The 21,859-nt window shown below is 40.3% G+C and overlaps 1 protein-coding gene across 1 annotated transcript in view; it reads right to left on the bottom strand.

Annotated features, from left to right (window-relative positions):
- The window catches only part of LOC115422054 (ERC protein 2), a 175,402-nt gene that overhangs the window by 72,761 nt on the left and 80,782 nt on the right, over positions 1–21,859 (bottom strand). Inside the window, exons 14-16 of the mRNA XM_030138098.1 lie at positions 18,917–19,010; positions 13,523–13,678; positions 9,502–9,662 (exon numbers count right to left, since the gene is read on the bottom strand). Coding sequence (XP_029993958.1) covers positions 9,502–9,662; positions 13,523–13,678; positions 18,917–19,010 — 411 coding nt within the window. The remainder of the gene's footprint in view (positions 1–9,501; positions 9,663–13,522; positions 13,679–18,916; positions 19,011–21,859) is intronic.

The following is a 21,859-nucleotide window of genomic DNA, read 5'->3' as shown; positions in this document are numbered from 1 at the left end:
TAGGTGGTAAAACTGCAGACAAACAGATAATAAGTCCTTAACATTCATATGATCCAGCTTATTTAGTAAGTGTTTTGTAAAATGGGAGAAATGAAGAGAGACAAAAACACAAGCACACAAGGACAGATAAAAAACCGAGACACAAGCAAAACCTGATAAACAGAGACAGGCCCAGCCGCAGAGGAGAAAAACAGGAGTTGGAGCTCAGGTGTGTGTGCCAACCGCAGAGGCTTGGAGGTGTTTACAGTGTGTGAATATATGCCAGTAAGCTCCATTGACTCACTTGTGTGGGTATACCAGCATTTCATGTGCCCATAATGGTAAACCATGAGGGCATTTTGCAAAGCCACGGTTTTAATGGCTGTTTTACAACATAGTGCGTTCAACAACATATTACATACAGCTGCAGTTAAAAAGGAAAACCTTGCCCTCTTTCATTTTATTATAATGTCTTATTCCTGCAGTCTTTTGTTTGTCTATCTATCTATCTATCTATCTATCTATCTATCTATCTATCTATCTATCTATCTATCTATCTATCTATCTATCTATCTATCTATCTATCTATCTATCTATCTATCTATCTATCTATCTATCTATCTATCTATCTATCATCTATCAATCTATCTATCTATCTGTCTATCTATCTATCTATCTATCTATCTATCAAGGTAATAATAGTTTTGGACTTTTCATCATAGTTTAGTTTTATTTCGTTTTGACTTTTTTTTTCATTAATTCAGTTAGTTTTAATTAGTTTTTAGAGCAGGTTTGCTAGTTTTGATTAGTTTTTGTTATTTTCTAAATGCTTAGTTTTAGTTTAGTTTTAGTTTTTTTTAATATCTTTTATCTTCTTCTCCATCGTATTCAAATAAATCCCATACAGGACTCTTGCTTTCTCCCAACTTTAGTTTCCATGTTTCCAGGTAGCGTGGGGACCAGAAGACGACTAAACCACAAATGACGAGAGGTGATGGACCGATAAATACCATACAGTGCCAGCAGCTAAATTTGCTCGAGGGAAATAAATCGATTTCGTATCAACCCAACATTGACAAGACTAAAACGAAGGGAATTTTATCCATAATCTTTATACGTTTTAGTTTTATGAGCACACAATACAGTTTCAGTAAGTTGTTGTTTTTTTCTTTTAATTATAGTTTTCATTTCTTTCAGTTAACGAAAATGTTTTTACAATTCTAGTTTTTGTCATTTTGTTAGTTTTCGTTAATGATAATAACCTTGCTATCTATCTATCTATCTATCTATCTATCTATCTATCTATCTATCTATCTATCTATCTATCTATCTATCTATCTATCTATCTATCTATCTATCTATCTATCTATCTGTCTGTCTGTCTGTCTGTCTGTCTGTCTGTCTGTCTGTCTGTCTATTCTTTATACTACTATCTACGTATCTACACTTCCCCTCTGACCTCCCCTTCCTTCTCTTCCTTCCTTTTGTGACCCTGAGGGTAGGGCCATCATTTAGGGAGGCTGTCACTAGTCACCTCTGGGTGCTGTGCTTTTTAGTTGCTCCGAGGCCCACCTCATCTATTGCCCACTCATGCATGCATACACAAAGGACTCCCAATCAATTACTCTTGCGATTTATACAACCGGGTAAACTTGGGGGTGTTAGTCTCCCTAAGGCCAATCAGATCGGTCTTTCCCGAGACTTCTAACCCAGCCAAATAACACTCATTAGCTTAGTTGTGTGTGTGTGTGTGCTTTTAAGTGCGGGCATGTATATGTGTTTGCGACTGACACTAATTAGCAGGGCTGGTGCACCTACTTCCTTAGGACCATTTCCTGTGATAGTAATTATTAGGTATGTGTGATAAATTCCAGGCCCTCTACCACCAGTGATGAGACAGGACAAGAGAACTGGACAAAGAAAGTGAAAAAGAACTGTATAAAAGGAATGGTGAGATTAAACAAAAAAGAAAAAAGAAAGAACATAGATACAGTTAATCTGTTGTATCTTTTATCTGGATCTTCTGGTTGTCGATCACTGCATTCTTTGTTGTTTTTGTCACATTTTTCCATCTTTACTTTTCATTCAATCCATCAGTATGTCCATTACACATAGTTCTGTCTGTCTCTGGAAAAGCTTTAATTTCTGGCAAATTAAGAAAACATACATACATATCCTCCCCATCAAAGCTGTGAAAACATTATCTTTATGAAGCATCAGTCATTCAAATGCTGGCATAACATGGTGACAATGCCCCTGTACAGCTCACAAATACTCTTCTTACACATCCAAATACAGGACTTTTAATATCGAATATGAAGGAAATGCTCCAGTTTCTACTACTGATACAAGAACATCTAAACGTCAACACTTAAACACCTAGAACTACTTTTGGTGCTACATCCAAATGAGCTTTTCTCTACATCTAACCTTTCCTAAATCATTTATCACCATTCTTTATAATATTATCCTGTGTATTTTGCATTTTTTTTGTGAAAAGCAGGTGTTTACCTTTTTTTTTTTTTAATTAAGAGGCCACGTAGATGTTCATATAAGCTCAGAGTAAATGCAAAGGTTACCATATCAGAAAAGAGAAAATTGACGCCGAAGTAACTTTTTCAGTAAGATATATCATCAACTGAACATAAAAACAATCATCTATAAACACTGTCTTTTGTCAAACTATGTGGTTTTACTGGTGAATCAATGTTACAGAAGATGATGGTGTTTCCATGTTCACTACGGAGCCTCTGAACGTCCAAATGAGTAAAATCTGTTGCCACTGAAAAGCTGAGAAAGTGCATTTTACCTGAATTATTTCAATATATTGATAGGATTAGTGGTTCAACAGTTAATAAACATTTTAGATCAGTAGATGCTATTGATTTTTTTGGTCTTTGAGGGCTAAAGGAAGTAAACTCTATGGTTCTCAGGGTTGTCCTCTTGAGAATATGTTCTGGAAAAAATGTGTCAGAAAAATCCAGTTAAAGGCACTTAACCCACAGCTTCATTAGCTAAGCAGTGCAATGGCCAAGTCAAATACTGCACCAAATAAAATTTCCAATCTAAACAATCAAAGTTTGTTCCATCAGCCATATTTCTTTACTAAATGTATCTAAAAGTGAAGTAAAAAGTTTAACATCCCTCAAAGCTCCCAGGTTGTGATCTGTCATTACGTTACAGTACAGCCTAGTAACAGGGATTCCAATGTGATGAAGCCCTCCATTGACAAAACCTCAAAGGAGTAGGAGGAGGAGGAGGAGTAAGGTGGAGCATACCTTGGTCCTGACATAATAACACACCTACAAGCCCGACAGCCGACACACATGTCGAAGGTAAACACGCATGTCAGAGGGCATGGGAGCACAGACAGACATGATGAATGGCCTGAAGTTCCCACGAGGCGACACACATACAAACTTGCGAGGAGAGAGAGGAAGGTGATGTGTGGTCAGCCCCGCCTCATCAGTGCAACACAGAGAATCCCATTCACACACAGAGGTGGGCCTCTACGGCTCATCATTACCTATCACAACAATGGAACTGTAATACCATACTGGCATGTAGAAAAGTGTAAAAATATGGTGTTGCGTGCACAAATATACGATAGAAAAGTGTGTGCGAGTGCCCGCGTGCGTGGCTTCATTAGCTGTCCACATGCTACATACATTTGTGCGTCTGTGTGTGTCCAGGACCCTCAGAGAGATCAGTGAGCAGGGACATGACCTTGCCAGTACAGCTGGTCGCTCTGTGTGTTTAGTCAGTGTTACCATGGCGATGGTGCTACGCAGACAGGATGTCTACATTGGGGATTTGAAAGTCATAATGTTGCTACTACTTTAAGCTTCATTATACCAAGAGTTAGTGTAACTAGCCAACAGACAAATGAGCACTGTTCAAGGACAGAAAGTGGATTTTTGGGGATAGGGACAAAAAAGAGGGTGGTGCATTTACAAACATCACTTTTCATAAACTTACCACTGAAGATTCAGGAAAATGTACACTATGCAGGTAGCAATGTTATAATACACTGTTGGGTAGTTTTGGGTTTGTCTTACAGTAAAATGTGTTGCATTATTGTTACATGTGTTATTTATTCTTTGTGCCTGGGCCCTCTCAAAAATTTCTTCAGCTTCCTAGGGTGTCCCATTTTACATAATGTAAATGCAAAATGGAATGTTTTTACACTTCAATCTTTTAATAGATATGTGAATAAAATAAAATGAAATGAAATGTTGCTCATAAAGTTGGTATTTTTTTAGTTTTCTCTTTTTATTCCTCTTTATATATGTCAGTAATCACCTTTGCCCAGGTATAATGATTATGTACTTAATCCCAGTTATATTTTATCTATCAAGAATAAATCACATTGTCACAATCATTTCACAGGAAGAGATTAAAATATTTAATTCCATCTTTATGGGCAACAGTGTATGTGTAACTGTTTTGCTCCTGAGGTTATGATACATTATGAAAGTGGGCAAGTAAGGAAGAAATGAATCACCATTACTATAAATAAGCTGATTATTTGTGTACTTTTTACTTTTGACAAAATATGTTTATTTGGAGATATATCACCTAGTTCCCTTTTTGATGGCCTCCAATAGAAAGTAAAGAAAAACTCCATTAACGATACACAAGTAAGTCATGTGACCTCCTCTGCTTCCATGCCTGGCAGCTAAAATGAAATGATAAAAAAATGAGCTGGACTAAAAAAAAAGGCACAATACCTAAATTCAGATCTAAATGAATCTGAATCCCAGTCATGTTCCACTACAGCTAACGCTGATCATGAAGTAAATCTTTGGCACATTTAAGAGACCAATCTAAGTTCATGTCCAAAGAAAACTGAAGACTTTCCTATGCAGTGTGAGTGTTGTTTGCCCAAAACTGCGGTGAGAGCTGCCTAGAAAAACTCTGCATCTATGTTGCAGTAAATTTCAGATTCATTCATAGTAGTAGCCGATAGTTAGACCCCGCTCCACCCTCTACATAATTCTGAGAAGTGCTACAAAGTCAGAAAAACACTGAGAGGGGGTTGATTAGAGGCAGAATGTTGTTTGGATGTGTGTGATCATAGATACATATGAGGCTCTGAAAGTACTCATCTAAAATCTAAACTAATCTAAAAAACAATCACCATATGTGTCCTCTATGTTTACAGTATTTTCTCCATTTTACCTGGCCATCATACAATATACAGCTCTGGAAAATAATAAGAGACCACCGCAAAATGATCACTTCTCTGATTTTACCATTTATAGCTGTGTGTCTGTTTTATTCTCTAAACTACCGGCAACATTTCTCCCACATTCCAAACAAAAACATTGTTATTAAGAGCATGTATTTGCAGAACACGACACACGGTCAAAATAACAAAAAGACGCAGGTGTTTTCAGACCTCAAATAATGCAAAGAAAACCAGTTTATATTCATTTCTAAACAACACAATACTAATGTTATAACTTGGGAAAAGCTGAGACATCCATATTTGGTGGAATAAGCCTGATTTTCAGTGACAGCTTTCACATGTCTTGGCTCTCCACTGTTGCTGTTGGATGACTTCATGCAGCTCCTGGCATAGAAATTCAATCTTCTTCTATCTTCCTCCAGAGGTTTTCAAAGTGGGTTCAGGTCAGGAGATTGGGCTGGCCATGACAGGGTCTTCATCAGGTGGTCTTCATCTTAATATTGACCTAGCTGAGGCCAGGAGCATTGTCCTGATAGAAAAACCAGTCCTCAGTTTGGGAACATTGTCAGAGCAGAAGTCCAGTAGTTTTCAGTAGATGTTTTTTGATTCCAATTACTTTTGTGGTATTAGTACTGTTTTTTGCCTACTATAAGAAGATAGTGATGGCACAGTAGTGGTTTTCATTCTTCTCCTTCTTAAATAAGACATGGATCAGGTGTTTATTCAGTAGAATAAGGTGTGTTTGTGTTGGAATTCAACAGACACAGGAATGGAATGGCTGTCATACATGCAGACATGCTGATTTCAGAGGAAATTGCAGTGGTCTTTTAATTTTTTCCAGAGCTATACATAAAAACAACAACATTGAAAATCCTACCATCTTACACCAGCTCAAGCACGCATCTTTTTGCATCACTGAGAGTTCACTTGTAGTGTTATTCACCTTCATTTAGGCTTTCCAAAGTAAAAGCACAGTGGGTAAAAACAGGTGTACGACACTGTTGTGATCTAGTGCAGGTGTTTGCTGAAACACAGTGTGCTTATCCGTCCTACTGTAACCCATTATTCAGTCTCTGCACTCACCCCACCTATTTTTCTCTGGCCTCTCTCTGCTTACTATACTCCACCCACCCCCACCCTCTCCACCCTGCACAATTTCTACTCCATCTTACGCTCCGTTCTTTCTTCCCCCACTTCCTCCATCATTCCCTCCTCCCTTCCTCTATCCATCACCCCCTCCATCAATCACTCCCCCACTCTATCATCCCTTTTTCCATCATTTACCATTTCCTCCCCGACTCTCAACTACAACTTCTCTCTTTTTCTTCATCTACCATCTTGCTGAGTCTTACTACTAATGCCTGCATGGTTTTCCCTCCATCTCTCAAATTGTCATCTCTCCCCTTCTCTATGTCTGAAAATTTCCACTTTGTTAACTCTGTATCTCTTTACGCATTTCCCTCAAAGCTGCTGCTGCTACCTTTTCTTTGCTATATCGTCATTTTCCATCACCAAAATGTAAACAGAGATAATATCGGCCACATTCCCGGTGTCTACAGAAGGATCAGGTTCAGTAAGCCACTGCGATGTTGTGGCATGTAGTATTATCCCATTCAGACAAAGGAAACATTTCAATGACTAGCTATTCAGAATGTCCAAACACATAATTTCTCTGTTGTGCACCTACACCTTGTGACCCCAGACTCATTTAATGAGTAGCTCCTCTAGAGGCCATCTGTGTCTGTGTGTATCTGTATATACATATATAGGTGTGTGTGTGTGTGTGTGTGTGTGTGTGTGTGTGAATACTGTACAGCACAGTAGAAACCCAATCTGGTGTGGGGTGATAGAGCAGACCTTTAATGCTCCTTATACATCAAGCGTTCAGCTCTATACAGTATCTGAAAGAGGCAAATGTACAAGAAAAAAAAACGCTTTCTCTCTTTTACACATACACATGCACACACACAGACACATGCACAATGAGCGCTAGGAAACCCAGCATGCAATGAGAGGATATTGAAAATGATTTTTTCCCCTCTTGTCTCTTTCATTAACAGTGTTGAAAAGCCAAGAGTCTGCTCTCTCTCTCCCTCACGCTTACACACACACACAAACACACACACACACATACATACACACTAAAAACACACACAGAGAGCTCTCCAGTTCACTGGGGAACGTGCTTCACATGGTTTGCTTCAGCTGGTCTTCTTGACAAATGCCACATTACAGCGGAGAGAAGGAGAAACTTGGCATGCAATCAAACTTCTCTCATGATTTCTAAGATTTGAAATACTTCAGTTTGTGTAGCCAGAGCCCCGTCCATTCCAGCCTCCCCTCCCTCTCATTCTTTCTCTCTGTCTGATTTTCTTTTGCTGTCTTTCTAACTCCCTCCTACCCCCACTTTTTTTTTCTTTCTTGTTACCTCTCTTTCTCTTCCCTATCTTTCCTGTTTAGTTTTCCCTGTGCTAACTTGGACCAGAGCTGTGCTGTGGGAATATGGCCCCGTTTTAAGCAGTAAGCCAAAGTTTGTGTAAGTATGTGCATGTCTTCAGACGTGAGTGATTATATGTGAGTTCCACTGAGGTTGTGTGTACGTTCTGCGTGCGTATCTTTGTGGCTTGTTCAGATGTAAGTCAGTCTCACGAAGCTTCACCCCTTGCAATTCAACAGTCCTTTAATCCTCATCATCAGTGACCCCAAACCCCTGCCTCCGACCTCTTCATACACAGACACACACTGATTCCAATGCTCCAGAGACCACACACATATTCATGCCCCCTGTGCCCCCTCCATTAGCTCTTACCAGTGTAGACTTGTATTCAGTGTGCATCTCAAACACAAAGGCGAACAATCCCATTTACTTTGTTGCTGTTTATGTCAACCAACCATCACACTAACCTTCTTTTCTCAGGCCTTCTTTTCTAATGGTAACATAATAATGATTTAAACACAAAGCCAGTAACATACAAAAGTATCATTCAGATGCCAGGTCCCTGAGCGTGTTCGTAATTTCACGTATATACCTAGAAGCATGGATTTTGCCTGTTTCATATGTAATACATTTCCTCTGCTAAACACTCCTGGTAATGTTTGAATGGTGGAAATTGGAACAGACAGGAAGATGGTTTGTATCACACATGAGTGTGTGTGTGTGCAAATACAAGGGCAAGGGTACGCTTTCCTCTGCAGCAAACTCTACACATATGCATAGGAAGGCATACACATTCTTTTACAGTTAGTGTGATCAGAGAGGCTTGGGGGGCATAATGGATTTTAAAAGTTGTGTTTTCAATATATATATGCCAGCCTTCCCTTTTGTACTGTATTGAGTAGCTGACATTAAAGGAATTTCTTTGCGGCACATGACATCCAGATATGTGGCTCCATGCTCCTTCAATCAGAGTGCTCAAAGCAAATGCACATGTAGCCGCTCCACTGACAGATCATTGAACTCACTCACACATTCAGACATCCCCACTGACACACATGGAAATGCATCTAGTCCTGCACACTTTTCTGGGTTTCCTCCTTCTTTATCTCTCTCTTTGTCACACACAGACATAGACGTACACATAAGAAAAAAAAAAAAAGCCTCACGCACATTCTCTGACCTGGCTAAAGCTGCACCACCTGTCCTCAATAAATGTAACTTTTCATAAGACAGCTATATACGATGGCTAATCCTGCTTCAAAACACACCTCACCACTGATGTCTATATAATTCACAGAGGCACATGGGAACAGGTGAGTGGATACATGTGCCTAATACAGTGGTAGACACACAGGTTTTTTTGCTGCAGTAAAAAAGGTGCTGTGTGGCGAACGAAAATGCACCTGATGAGGTGCGTGGGGAGAAGTGTGGCTCATGCGGATGTTAATCACAGATCCTTGATCTTACACTTTTATGAGGAGTCACAACTGGTGAATAGTAACTCAGTTTGATACCTTGAGCATATTGTCTACATAGACAGAGTAATACATTGAAATTTGTTAAATGACATGAATGCATAGGTTTTAGACAGTCTCCAGTCATTTTACAAATATAAGATGTCCTAAAAGTAGCCTCTGCACAAAAAACTAATTCAATGACAAGTGAAAAGTTTAACTTGCAACTACTGTTTAAGTTTAACTAAATGAATATATTCCCTGCTCTCCTAAAAGTCCATTTTCTGTGTATGAGCTGCAAGGACTTCAGGTTTCCACACATCATTCTGGATAAATTTACAGTGAAGCTGAAATCCCATTAAAGTTTTTGACTGGAGGGCGACTTTAAGGCATGTATGGTACATAGATATAAAAGACAGGTGACTCAGTGTGAGACTAACTTCATCTCCAGAATCTCCTCCAGCTGTTTGCGTCGTTCTTGGCGCATATTGTTGAGGTGTCCATCTCTCTCATGCAGAGACTGCTGGGTAGAGGACAGACGCATCTTGGTGGCGTCCAGCTCCTCACGTGTCTTTTCCAAAGCTCCCATCAGCTCCTCCAACTATGTGAAAATAATACGCACAAAAATGGAGACAACAGATGAAAATACCAGGTCAGTGGTGCCAACACATATCTGTTTTCAAGTATAAAATGGGCTGCATCATAACAAAAACAAAACATGTTATTAAAAAATGGTCACTGTTTATTATTGGACATACTGTAGTAAGGCAATCCGGTATACATTTACATTATATTATATTTGATTCGACTACATGCCGACTGATATTTATTTCAAGTGTGACTACTTGTTTTTTGTATTTCTTTGTGTTTGTGTGTGCTTACATCTTTCCTGAGATGCCAGAATGCTAAAGTGAGTTGACATGATTGCCTGAACATTAAAATAAATGCCCAGTTAATGAAAAAGGAAGCAGATGACATTTCTGAGGCTCAAAAGTTCTATGAATAGCAGGTCTCCTAAAAAAGGCAACAGCTGCACACTCCAAACCACAAAAGTTTATTAGTGACAACCTTTCAATCCTTCTTGGATCTTCTGAATGACATTTCTCTTGACCTTGTGCTGGAAACAACACCCCTCTCCTCCTCCACCCCTCCACCTTCTCAAGTGTGGTTCTACTTTAAAGCAGGTGAGAATAATGCTCAATCCTTTAAATACATCTCCTCCTGTTGCACACACATCCCCTCCAGCTATACAAACCTGCATGCCCAACCTACCGTAAGTACCTGACAAACAGGATGTGACCTCAGGGCATCATTATCCTAAGACAGGAGGTGTATAATTGTCGAACAACAAGTATTTCACAATAGGATGCAGTGCTAGGCAGGCTTGTTTAAATAGTATAAATAGAACAGAATATGAATTCTTCTTTGTTCAAGTAAGACGATGTGTGATGGAGGATAGTGGAACAATAAATTCCAGTGACTGGCTAAATGAACTTGAGTGGAAAACAGAAAAAGAAGCAAAAAAATAGAGAAAATGGGTATTAGGCGAAAGCACCCCATGGGGTAGGAGATGAAAAAAGGAATGGGCCTCTTTTATGAAGGGGCCAAATTGTTCACACATTTTCAGGACAGTCTCCATCTCTAGGTGTGTTTCACAGATGTCAGATAATGTGCTCACTGACTGTTCATGAATATCACATATGGGGTGAGAGAAGACCGGTTGAAAGCAAAGCAAGTGGGGATTAAAGAAATTTGAAATGGTGGGAAAGTGACAACTTTCAGTCATAACTTCCTGGAAAACTAACAAAGCATTGTTTCAAAAGCAATACACCCTGTCGCCCAGCCAACAACAACTGACCTCCAAAGTATCCAGCAGCTAATATACCCAATATAAACATGACATCCAGCTGTCTGCAATCGCACTGCATTCAATGTCTGATGCCTTCTTTTGGGCTTAAAGGAAACTAAAGCCACTCTTTTTATCTTGAAAGCCAAAGGTCATACACATACACACACACACACACACACACACGCACACACGCACACACACACACACACACACACACAACTCTATTACACTCACCACATGTCTATCAATCCTCATACACCAACTCCCCCCACCCCAGTCTCCTATTAGTCTACCATCCAGGCTAACCCGCGCTTCACAATCACATCATTAATAAGGAATACAATGCATTTTAGTGAAATTAGGGACCTAATCAGCTTAGTGGTGAGCCTGTGCGTGCTAATTTAGCTCAACTTCAAGGCAAAGCCCCCCAGTCAGGCTAAGGCTCGCTAAGACTGGCCCAAAGCCCCTTTAGTTGCTAAGCTGATTGTGTGCTCAGAGGTAAGGGCCAAATCCCTCTTGTCCATTTGCGTCGGTGTTGCTGGTTCAAAGGCCTAGTTCAAACGGCACAGAGGGAGAGAGGGTGAGACACAGGACCTGAAATGGAGAAAAAGAGAAAGCGAGTGGGCAGGTAATTGGGTGAGACAACTTAAGACGGCAGATGAGAAAGAATGAGGCTCGGGACAGTGAATGGACAGCAGAAATGACAGCAGGCGAAGGACAAGTCAGAGGGAAGCAGAGATGGAGGGAGAGACGGAGGGGGTGTGGGAGTGTGAAGAAAAGCGACCCTGGGCATTACCCATGCTCCATTTCAGCAGGTCAGGCTGATGGAAGACTTTCAGCGCATTACACATCATGAGACTGATTACTCTGGGACAGAGGGGAGAGAAAAAAAAGAGAAGAAAATCAAGGAAAGAGTGAAGGGGGTGGGGGGGTGGGGGTGAGAATGCGAGTCTGGCAGGGCGCTCTGAAACGGTGCCAGGGTCAGGTGATGTTTCAGAAGGACCTGTCCCTCTTTCTATTCCCCCCGCCTCCACTTGCCCCACTGACTCTTTTCCCAGAGTCTGCAGCCAGAACACAGATGACTGACAACTGTGTAACTGCATGTTAATGGCATGTTGACGAGCTGCCTCTTTGTGTGGTGATGTCATGATGGCTCACAAAGTTAAGTGTGTTGACAGCACCTCGCAGGGAGCATCGTAAGGACAGAGCATCTCGAGTGCCAGGCAAAATGGGTATTTTCTTTCTGTCGACAGCCTGACTGTAGCTCCATTCTGGTTCAATATATGTCAAGTGCATTCGCCAGTATGTGCTCTTGCTGGCTCTGTACAATTTCTAGGCGTAGGGTCTGGACTCACTTGAAATGAAAGCATGTTGGGGTCAGTAAGTGTTAACATGTCACAAGTTAGTAAAGGATTTCCCTGATACTTTGGCTACACATGGGTAAACTTAGGTCAAAGCTGAATCATCCACTTCTCTGCGTGCGAAAAGCCCCACCGACAAATTTATTCTTTTCTTTCGGATTTCTCATCAGATCAAAATATTGTTTGACAAACACAGTTTCCATGCTAACTGTTAGTCAAGCATGTCAGGGACCGAAAGTGCATGGAGGGCAAAAACCTTTAAAAAAATAAGCCACAGTTAGCATTGGCTCTTGGTGAATTTTCTAAACTGAGTCTGACCCTATAATACTCTCTCTTTCCTATTATGTCCGCCCATCTATTCTCTCCTCTATTCTCTCCTCTGTGAGTTTCAGTGGCTGGATGTGTGTATATGTGTGTGCATGTGTGAATAAGCGGGAGCATATGTATGTATGTTAAAGCAATACAGCTATAATTCTGCCTCAAAATGTTAGTTCTTGTTCTAACCGCCAATTGCTCTCATATTACTTGTGGCACTCATAAGTAATGCAAGGTCATTCTCATTCAAATGCACACTCACACCAGGAGGAAACGCATTCCCTTGCCCTGTTTCTCTTTCCCACCACAGACACACCTATGCTCACAACCATACAAATGCAGACACACATCTACACACTTTTGGAGCCATTTAAAGTTGTATATCGAACTGCTGGCAGCTAACAAGACATCTAGATAGAAGACCATATGGAGGAAAAGGGCAGCCTGGGCTCCTCTAGACTGATAAATTGGATCTCCAGCTTTCTCGGTGGAATGTAATTGCTTGCATACCATAGGTACTTTTTTGTATAAGCCATGCAACAGCAGAATTTAAAGCGTGTTAAAAATTTCTGACAATTAACAAGCTAACTAGATTAACTAAAAGAATACAAATCCATGAGGATAACAAGCAAAAAGCACCTACCCATTATATAACAAAGATATTTGTTAAAGAGTGAGTCAACTTCTTATCCATTAACCCAAAGTCTGACTGCAGTTACACACTTAGCCACATGGGGGTGCAGTTATGTCCCCACATACTGTATTTTCAGAAGTACCCTTTTCATCCATGACCTTGATGACATGTTTTAGTGTTCAGTTGTAAAGATGTGTCTGGTTTCCTATGTGGTGTGAAGATGTGTGAAACTATCTGTGTGTGTATAGATGTGTGTGTTGGTGTTCCAAGTCCTCCAAAGGTATTAGTGTCATCAGGTCAACCTGTCTCTGAGCCTGAACACGGGCAGTCTCCTCCTGCGCCCAGAGCGCCTCCCTATGTGCCGAGGTGTTCATGCTCTCCCTCAGTGCCTTCTCCAGCTCCGCAATTCGTTCCGCCGTCTCCCGCATGGCATCCTGGGAAGCTACAGAAGGTGGAAGCTGAGGTGGTGGGGATTCAGAGGAGGAGGTGGGGTGAAAGCAAAGCAGCAAAAGCCAGGGAGAGAGTGTTTTTCTTTGAGTACGGTGTGATTTAAAATCCACAAAATCTTCCTGCGCTGGAATATGAGGAAATTTAAGAAAGGATGCAACTGTGTCTTTGTGAAAACAGGAAATCGTCATCATGCACAAGAGAATCAAAGGCGAGGCTTGAGGAAGTCAAAAGCTTTGAGAGAAGACACAAGACTTTTTTTTTTAGAAAAGAGTGATAAGTGATGAAGAGAGAGGCTGCGTAAGTACTGTGACCTTTGCCAACATTCATATGAAGTTGTGTATGCATGGACTAAAGTGTGTGTGTGTGTGTGTGTGTGTGTGTGTGTGTGTGTGTGTGTGTGTGTGCACTGTGTGTGTGGCCTCACTGACACCCACAGTGAGTGGTGGGAAAAGGATACCTCTCCACACTGGGTGATGGAACTGTGAAAGAAAACACTGGACAGAAATAATAAACCCCAAGTCCTCTCTCTCTCTTGCTCTCTCTTTGCTTTCTGTCCCACTCCCCAATCACTTACTTGCTTGCAAGTTCACACGTTCACACTTTTCTGGGGGAGCGGTGCAGAGGCCTTGGAAACACACAGACAAGGAGCCGCATTTTCAAGAAAGAAGGTAAATTTATACTTGGGTTTGATTCCTGGTTTCAAAGCGGGCTGATGTTTTGATGCCATGAACTTGACACAGACTGGTCAAACATTCAAGAAAAGACATTTGCTACTATAAATACTTGTGTGATATGTAGATTGGTATAAATGTCAAGGTGAACAACGTTGCCAAAGCAGTCGGGATAATATAATTCAGTAATGAGATTAAAAAAAAAGAAGCCACAAGCCAAGTTCCAGTGGCCAGTCTTCCTTATGGAGAATTAGTAACACCTGCTTGATATGTAACAGGAGCGGGATTGCATGTGAGTGGAAACAGCTACCTGCAGTGGAAGCGAAAAAAGGGCAGGATACAAACTGTTTTCAGCGGGAAGCTTCGGCCCCACAAACACGATGAGGCAGCTGCGGCAGCATTTCGCAAACGAACATGACAAGCGGGAGCCACTGACTTTGAAGCAATGAGGATTTACGAGAAACTCCCTTCAAACAAATCCTGCGCCAAACTGACAAACTGAAACATTGAAGTTTCATGACACTGATACTGTAAACCTACATGCCAAGTTAGTTCACAATCCTTAAAGAACATCACAGCAGTAACCTTTTTAACTGACATACTGCATGTATCTCAATGTGAGGATGTGTACTACAGTGTTACCAGTTCTGATCACTTCTTATAAGTCATTTTGTGTTGCATAAAAGCAGTGCTCCAGGCGAAGAGTTCCACTCCTCACACATGGTGAATCCATTGTGACAGTAGGAGAGGTGGAGCATGGCAAACTGTAAATGAAGTAAAGTTTGCCAGTCGAAGTGAAGTAGTGTTTACCATGATGCATATAAATGGCTTATTAACAACCTAGTATTTATGAAAATGAATACACGTATTTTAGAGTTGATAGTGATACCGGCTTTTATTAAACCAAATAAGAATGCGAAAACTTATGTTAGTCATGTAACTTCCACCTCAATGATACATAACTACTACCTTATCAAAAGCACTAGTTTGACTTAACCCATAAAGACCCAGTGTTACTTTTGTGTCAGTTCCCAAATGAATTTTCTCCCTATTTAATTTTTATTAAGTGATGTATCTCCATTTATTATAACATCATCCTCTGTATTTTGAGTTTCTTCAATGAAAATCAGAAGTTTTCCTATCTTTCATTTACTGATCATGTAGATGTTCATAAAAACTCAGATTAAAGTTGAGAGTTATTTTATCAGAAACAGAAAAAAATTAAGAAAAAGTGACTTTTTCAGCACAGATATCAATGATTAAATGTAAAAACATCCATTATCATTGATCCAAATCCATGGGTTTTACTGGTAAATCAATGTTGTAGAAGATGGCGGTGTTTCCATGTTCACTATGGAGCCTCTGAATGTCCAAATAGGTCATATCTGATGACCATGAAAAGATGAAAAACTGCCTTTTACACCAATTATTTACATGGAGTGATAGGATTAATGGATCAACAGGTATTAAACAGTTTACATCAGTAGATATTTTTGGTCGATGGTAGATGTTTGGGTCTTTATGGGTTAATGAGGATAATTTACCGAGTAATTCAGCGATACTGACTAAAACAGCAGCCTTGGGATTATCCCCGAGCGTGTTGAAAATAGTGCCAAGCCAGCCAAATCACAAGCGGATACTTGTGGCTCGTCACGTCAGCACGACACAGCTGGAGGTGAGCGACAATCACCCGCACACACATGTACAGAGGCAGGCTGTGTGCTTCAGCAGTTCAAAGCTGTAATTGGATGTGACAGACGGGCAGTAACTCGATGCACCAGAATCAACAAGTACTGGTCTGACCCCGACTAACAGACAGAAACACACACATGCACGCACACATACACACACTCATACACCCCACTGAGATGGGTCTGCCACTGCTGGACCCCCAAGTGAAATCCAACCAAAAAGCTATGTCTGTGTGCACATATACAGTATATGTGCCAGTATGCGTGCCTCTTAACATACAGTATCTGTGTGTTATGTCGGAGTGTTATTAGTAACAAGAGAATATTGTTGGCTTTCAAGAGCATAAAGAATGGAAAGAAAGGGCAAGTAAAAAAATGATAGAGAGATAGGGAGAGCTGGGAGAAGTGGAAAGATAATTGCCTCTGCAGCTCCAATCATCACCTAAAGCCCTTGGGAAGAATCATTATAGAGTCTGGTCTTTTTGGTTTTGATGGAGGGATTATAATCACTAAAATAAACGAGCAAGGAGTGAGAGAATGCACATTTTTGGCAGCTATGCACCTACAATCCTTTGCTTTACTCACACACAAAACCACTTGCCCACACAGCCTGATCCAGGCAGACACAGACATCTGTCTCGGTCTCTGTCAGAAAAGTTGTGTGTGCAGCATCAACCACCATGTGTCCTATTTCATGATTAAAAAAATCTTAAATGTGTGTACAGGGTGTTAAGTTTCATATAAACTTTCAATCAAGTGTGGGAAAAAGAGACTGGAAAGAATAAAAAGCCTGAAGTTTGTCTGTATCCTGTATGACTGTCTCCAGATAAAAAGAGTTTCTATAATCCTTGTGGCTCTAAACAGAGGAGGGGGGGGTGGGTATTGAATGTTGCTGATAGCTCGGCATTGCAGATAAAAAAAAGAAAAAAAGAAAAAGCCTGTGTGAAGGTTTGAAGTGAACATTTCCGATGTGTGTTTTCTCTATGTTTGTGAAGTGCAGCGTGGTGCGATGGAGACGATGGAGCGGAGAGATGCTATCTGTGTATCCCACATAAACTCTCCTGGATGGACGGGGAGAGGGAGCGATGAGGGAAGGCCTGTGTTTGTTTGTGTTTACCCTCGGAGCGTGGTGTGTTCCTGATGGAGCCACAGATAAATTGAGAGAGGGAAACAGGGGGGTGGGGGGTGGTAAAGAGAGGTAATACACCAAATAGTGCCTAAAACTTAACTGAGCCAAAACAATATGCTGGTTGCAAGCATCTCAAAACAGTGAATTACATTAGGCTGCTCACTGCTTCTGTCTTACTTTTAAGTTTTTAGGCGTATCGGCTGTTTTTCATTATAATACACTTAAAATTCATTATAAAATAATATTGAATTACAGGCACAGTTGGTCTTATTCTTGGTATAACTGTTTATATTGTTTTGTGCCTTGACCACACAGGAAAACAACTATTCCTTCAACTGCATGATGCTGTGATCTGTACATAACTATAAAACTCTTCAACCCCGCTGTTTCTTCACCAAGGTTAGTGGGTTCTTTTCTCTTAAAGGTGAAAAATGTATCATCATTTAGCTTGTGTGCTTACATGATATGTGGTTTGGATCCAGCTGTTTGTTGACCATAACACGCTCCATTTCTAAGCTAACAGTAGCTAAGGTTGCACACTGTTACAACTGTAGAGGAACAGAGGCATCCCATGTCCACTGCATAGAAATCAGTGCACATGCTGTTATCATGGATATGGAAACATGTTCATTTTTACAGTGAGTCACGGTCCATTCACACATTGATGATAAAAAGCAGTTAACACATGTACGTTTCTTCACACATGCTACACAGTGCGCTTTAAAATGATCTCATCCTTGTCATTTTCCACTTCAAAGGTCCACTATCAGCCTGATTCTATAACTGGTGAATAAACTGGAGGATTGCGAGTGTCAATATTTCATAATACATGAAATACAGATACATCCTATTTTCTCCTATCTCCTATATTTTGTTCTATTTGTGAATAACATCTCTCACCCTGACATCAGTCACACCACTCCCTTTCACTTGTCCTTCTACCGCTTTCATTCCCTCTGGCACTCTCAAGTCTCTTTCCAGGTTCTAGCAATATTAATGTGTACGACTCAGACACTGTTTAAGAGAGGAAATCGGATGTTGAATGTTGTCTGCCAGCACACACAGAAATAACAAAATAGCTATACCAAAAAGCAGGCCGAGAGAAAGCTCTGACTCTATTTGGCAGAGTGGTACAGAGAGGTGTACTTGACTTCATCGGCCCTGTGGGAAAAAACCTGGCATGGCTGCATTCTGCATATTAACACTTCAGCAGAGCTCGGCAGGCTAGCACAGAAACCTACAAATACAGAGATGCATATACACTGTAGCGCAAGTGCAAGACATTCCTGCTGACACTCTTGACACTTGTGTACACAACTTTACAAATTATATCACTTGATGCTGCATATTAAAAAGGGTACTTCAAAATTCCCTCCCCTGCATGAGTGGACTCAGTCTTTTACTATTCCCATCTGAGCCATTATGCTGCCGCTCGCGGCTGGCGTATGGAGCTGATTTTTGCAGGACTAAATGCCTGTCTCTTCCACTTAGTACTGACTCTGAGATGCACCTTAGGAGGGAGGGCAGGAGGCAAAAGAAACTGGAACAGGGGTTATTCTAAGAAGGAAATTATATAAAATAAAAAAAAAGAAGGAAAAGAGAGATGAGAGTGAAAAATTTAGAAACACAAATGAGTAGGAAAAGATTTTATGATGAATGGATTAGGAGATATAGTCAATCTGCACTGCTCTGGGAGAAGTGGAAATGATGATCTACGTTAGAGACTGAGTAACGTACACACACAAATATTCCAACCTGTGATAAAGAGTGTGGATGTCCATCAGTCAGGGCATCTTTCCTCATCTCACCCGAAACTGTTTGCTTCTGGATGTTTGGTGACTTAATTTGCCTTCAGACAGAAAAGAGAATGTAAGAAGAGAGGTAGAGAAGAATATTCAGTCATAAACAACACTATGAACTACAAAAATAGACTACGACAGAATAATGGGCCATAAATGATGTTAGTATGTCCCATAGGTAGACAATGGATCACACACATCACACACAAACAGACAACAAACATTTCCTTTAGTGAAATTCATTTTTATAATAAATAAATGGCAAATATGTTGATGTTACCCCTAAAAATTAATTTGAGGTGCACTGTTGGGAAGATATACTTTAAAGGGGTCATATTTTGCTAAACCTGCATTACATTTATTTGTTCATTTGGACCCTAACAGTTCAAAAAGTTTGAATTTGAACCCCCCCAGGTGCTGCAAAGCTATCTTTATATTAATTCCAGCAAAAATCAAGTGGATTTCCACAACCATTTTAATTCCTGCTTAATTTGTTAAGTTTTATAACTAGTTATGTCACAACATTTGCACAAATAAGGTCAAGACTTCCAACAAAGATTTCTCAGAGTACAACATAATTGTTTATCACCAGCAATGGTTGTAGTAAAACTCGAAAATATGTCCAAACTTCAAGCCGATTGCCTAAAATGTTCAGTTGTTGATTGTATTAATGAACACAAGTGGCTGAACCGGACAGAGCTGCACGGTCAATAACCTGGAGGGGGTGGGGCATGAAGTGGCTCATTTGCATTTAAAGGGCCAGAGCTCAAAATGACCTTTCTGGTGTCATTACTCAGAAATAGGGTTGAAAATGGACCTGTGGAGTTGAATTAATGAAGAATTCAGACCCAAGCGGAGCATTTACAGTTTATGTAGACCACAGGGAAATGTTTTAAAATGCATAATTCCATTTAAAAAATCAAAATATCACTCCTTTCAATAATGCCAGTTGTGGTATGTGCATTTCTAAAACAACACACCTGTTAAATTATATACTGCATAGTAGTGGCATTTTACAAAAGAGTATAATATATATTACAACGGTTTTCTTAAAATAAAGGCATGCATATAAATAGTACAGCTGCAGTGTACAGTAAAGCTGGGAAGTTTGTAGACGGCATGTCTGGTCTTAACATGGGAGACAGAGGCAAGACAAGACATGACTGATGGTGGTGAGACACCGCTGTGTAAATCTTTCAACAACACAACACACAAACACAGGCGGACACAGATGCAAGCATATGCATGCAGAAAAGAGACATTCACACATACACACTGTAAAAAATAGATGCGTGCAAGAGAAGACGGTCTTACATAAACATAGACAAATCATATGCTTAAAAAAAGTGACTGATTAAAATGTGGAGACACTTCCACAGACAAACACACACGATAGTAAATCTGCTGTGGGTGTTGTGTGTTGCTGATTACAGAGTTAACCTGTGTATCAGCCATTTCAGATGGATCTGTATTTGCCAATGAACAGCTCCTTGTCATTTACCAAACATACTTAGTCGCAGACCTATGACATGAGCACACATAACATCACATATATAGAAATATTTATAAACGCAGTCACCAACGCCCGCTGCTAGACCTACACACAAACCCACAAAATTCATGCATACGGACAATCCGACACACTCTGTCTGGCTCTCAAAATAGAATCAAAACACACACTTTCAGCTCCCAGTTCACACTTCTTCTTTTTTTTTTTTTTTCAAGAAATGCAAAGAAAGTGCAAGAAAGCTGACAGTGACAAATTAGTGCTTAAGAGAACCCTCCAACACTGTAAACAGGCTGTGACCAAGCAGCTGCTAAACCGCCCCACATTATTATTCCATATCCACACCAGTATGTTTACTCTGGGCAAAACCTACAAGCTGCCCCCACGGATGGCCAAATATTTGCTGTCACAGCCCGTAAAATGGTGTATATGTGTGTGTTTTAACTTTTATGAGTGATGTTTGTGTGCTATTAATTTTAAATACACCTAACAAAATGATGAATAAATTCAATACACGCTCACTTGGCGGGTGTGCGCCATATAATACCTTTCACAACCTTTGAAGAAATTTTTGTTTTACTAAGAAAAGACAAAGCAGGAAGGGAGTACTCAACTTTTATATCAATATTTATGTTTAATATTACTCCCCCTTCATATAAACACACACAGACAGAGCACCGGTCAGTTTATCAGGTCTGTTGTTACATGTCTAACTTTTTTTTTTTTTTTATGACTCTGCTGTTGATTTTATACACTTTAATCATTTTAAGAGCAGCGATTTGAAAAGCGCTGCATAAATAAAGAATATCATTCAATTTTTCCGATCAGGAGGGGTACATGAACACACATTTACGCAGCAAGGACGCAGAGGGGAAGAATCTGTTTATACTAATCTTTGATGTCTCAGTGTGTGTTTTTATTAGCTCAGAGGCATGTCCATGAAGAACAAACTCACCATGAGGGCATATCAGCTATCACACATAGCCACTACTGGCACAGGTGTATAAACCAACAGACACGCTGGTCTCTTTTGATAACTGATACACCCCCATCAAGCCATCGCAGCGCAAAAAAATGAAGTAAGTGTTTTGACCTATGCAAAGGGAAATGAGGGCACTAAGTGTGTGAATAAGAAGCAGACGGGCCGGGCTGCGTATGAGTGGAAAATATGAAAGAGATCTGTGATTTGTTGATTACTGAATGATTAAATTCATGGGGGGAAAATAGTATTTTATTGCAGTGACGTTTCGTAGAAAGATAGACAGAGCAAGAGAGAAAGTACTGTGCGCGAGTCCAGCCGTTTCCTAAACTGAGCGTAATAAGTAATTTTTCACATTTCCTTTCACTCCTTCCACCTGGAGCACTCCACGCATCTGCCGTCCAACATAAGCA

This window comes from Sphaeramia orbicularis, chromosome 7, assembly GCF_902148855.1.
Source record: "Sphaeramia orbicularis chromosome 7, fSphaOr1.1, whole genome shotgun sequence".
Taxonomy (NCBI): domain Eukaryota; kingdom Metazoa; phylum Chordata; class Actinopteri; order Kurtiformes; family Apogonidae; genus Sphaeramia; species Sphaeramia orbicularis.
The sequence above is the reverse complement of the archived record's forward strand: the minus strand, read 5'-3'. Positions and strand labels throughout refer to the sequence as shown.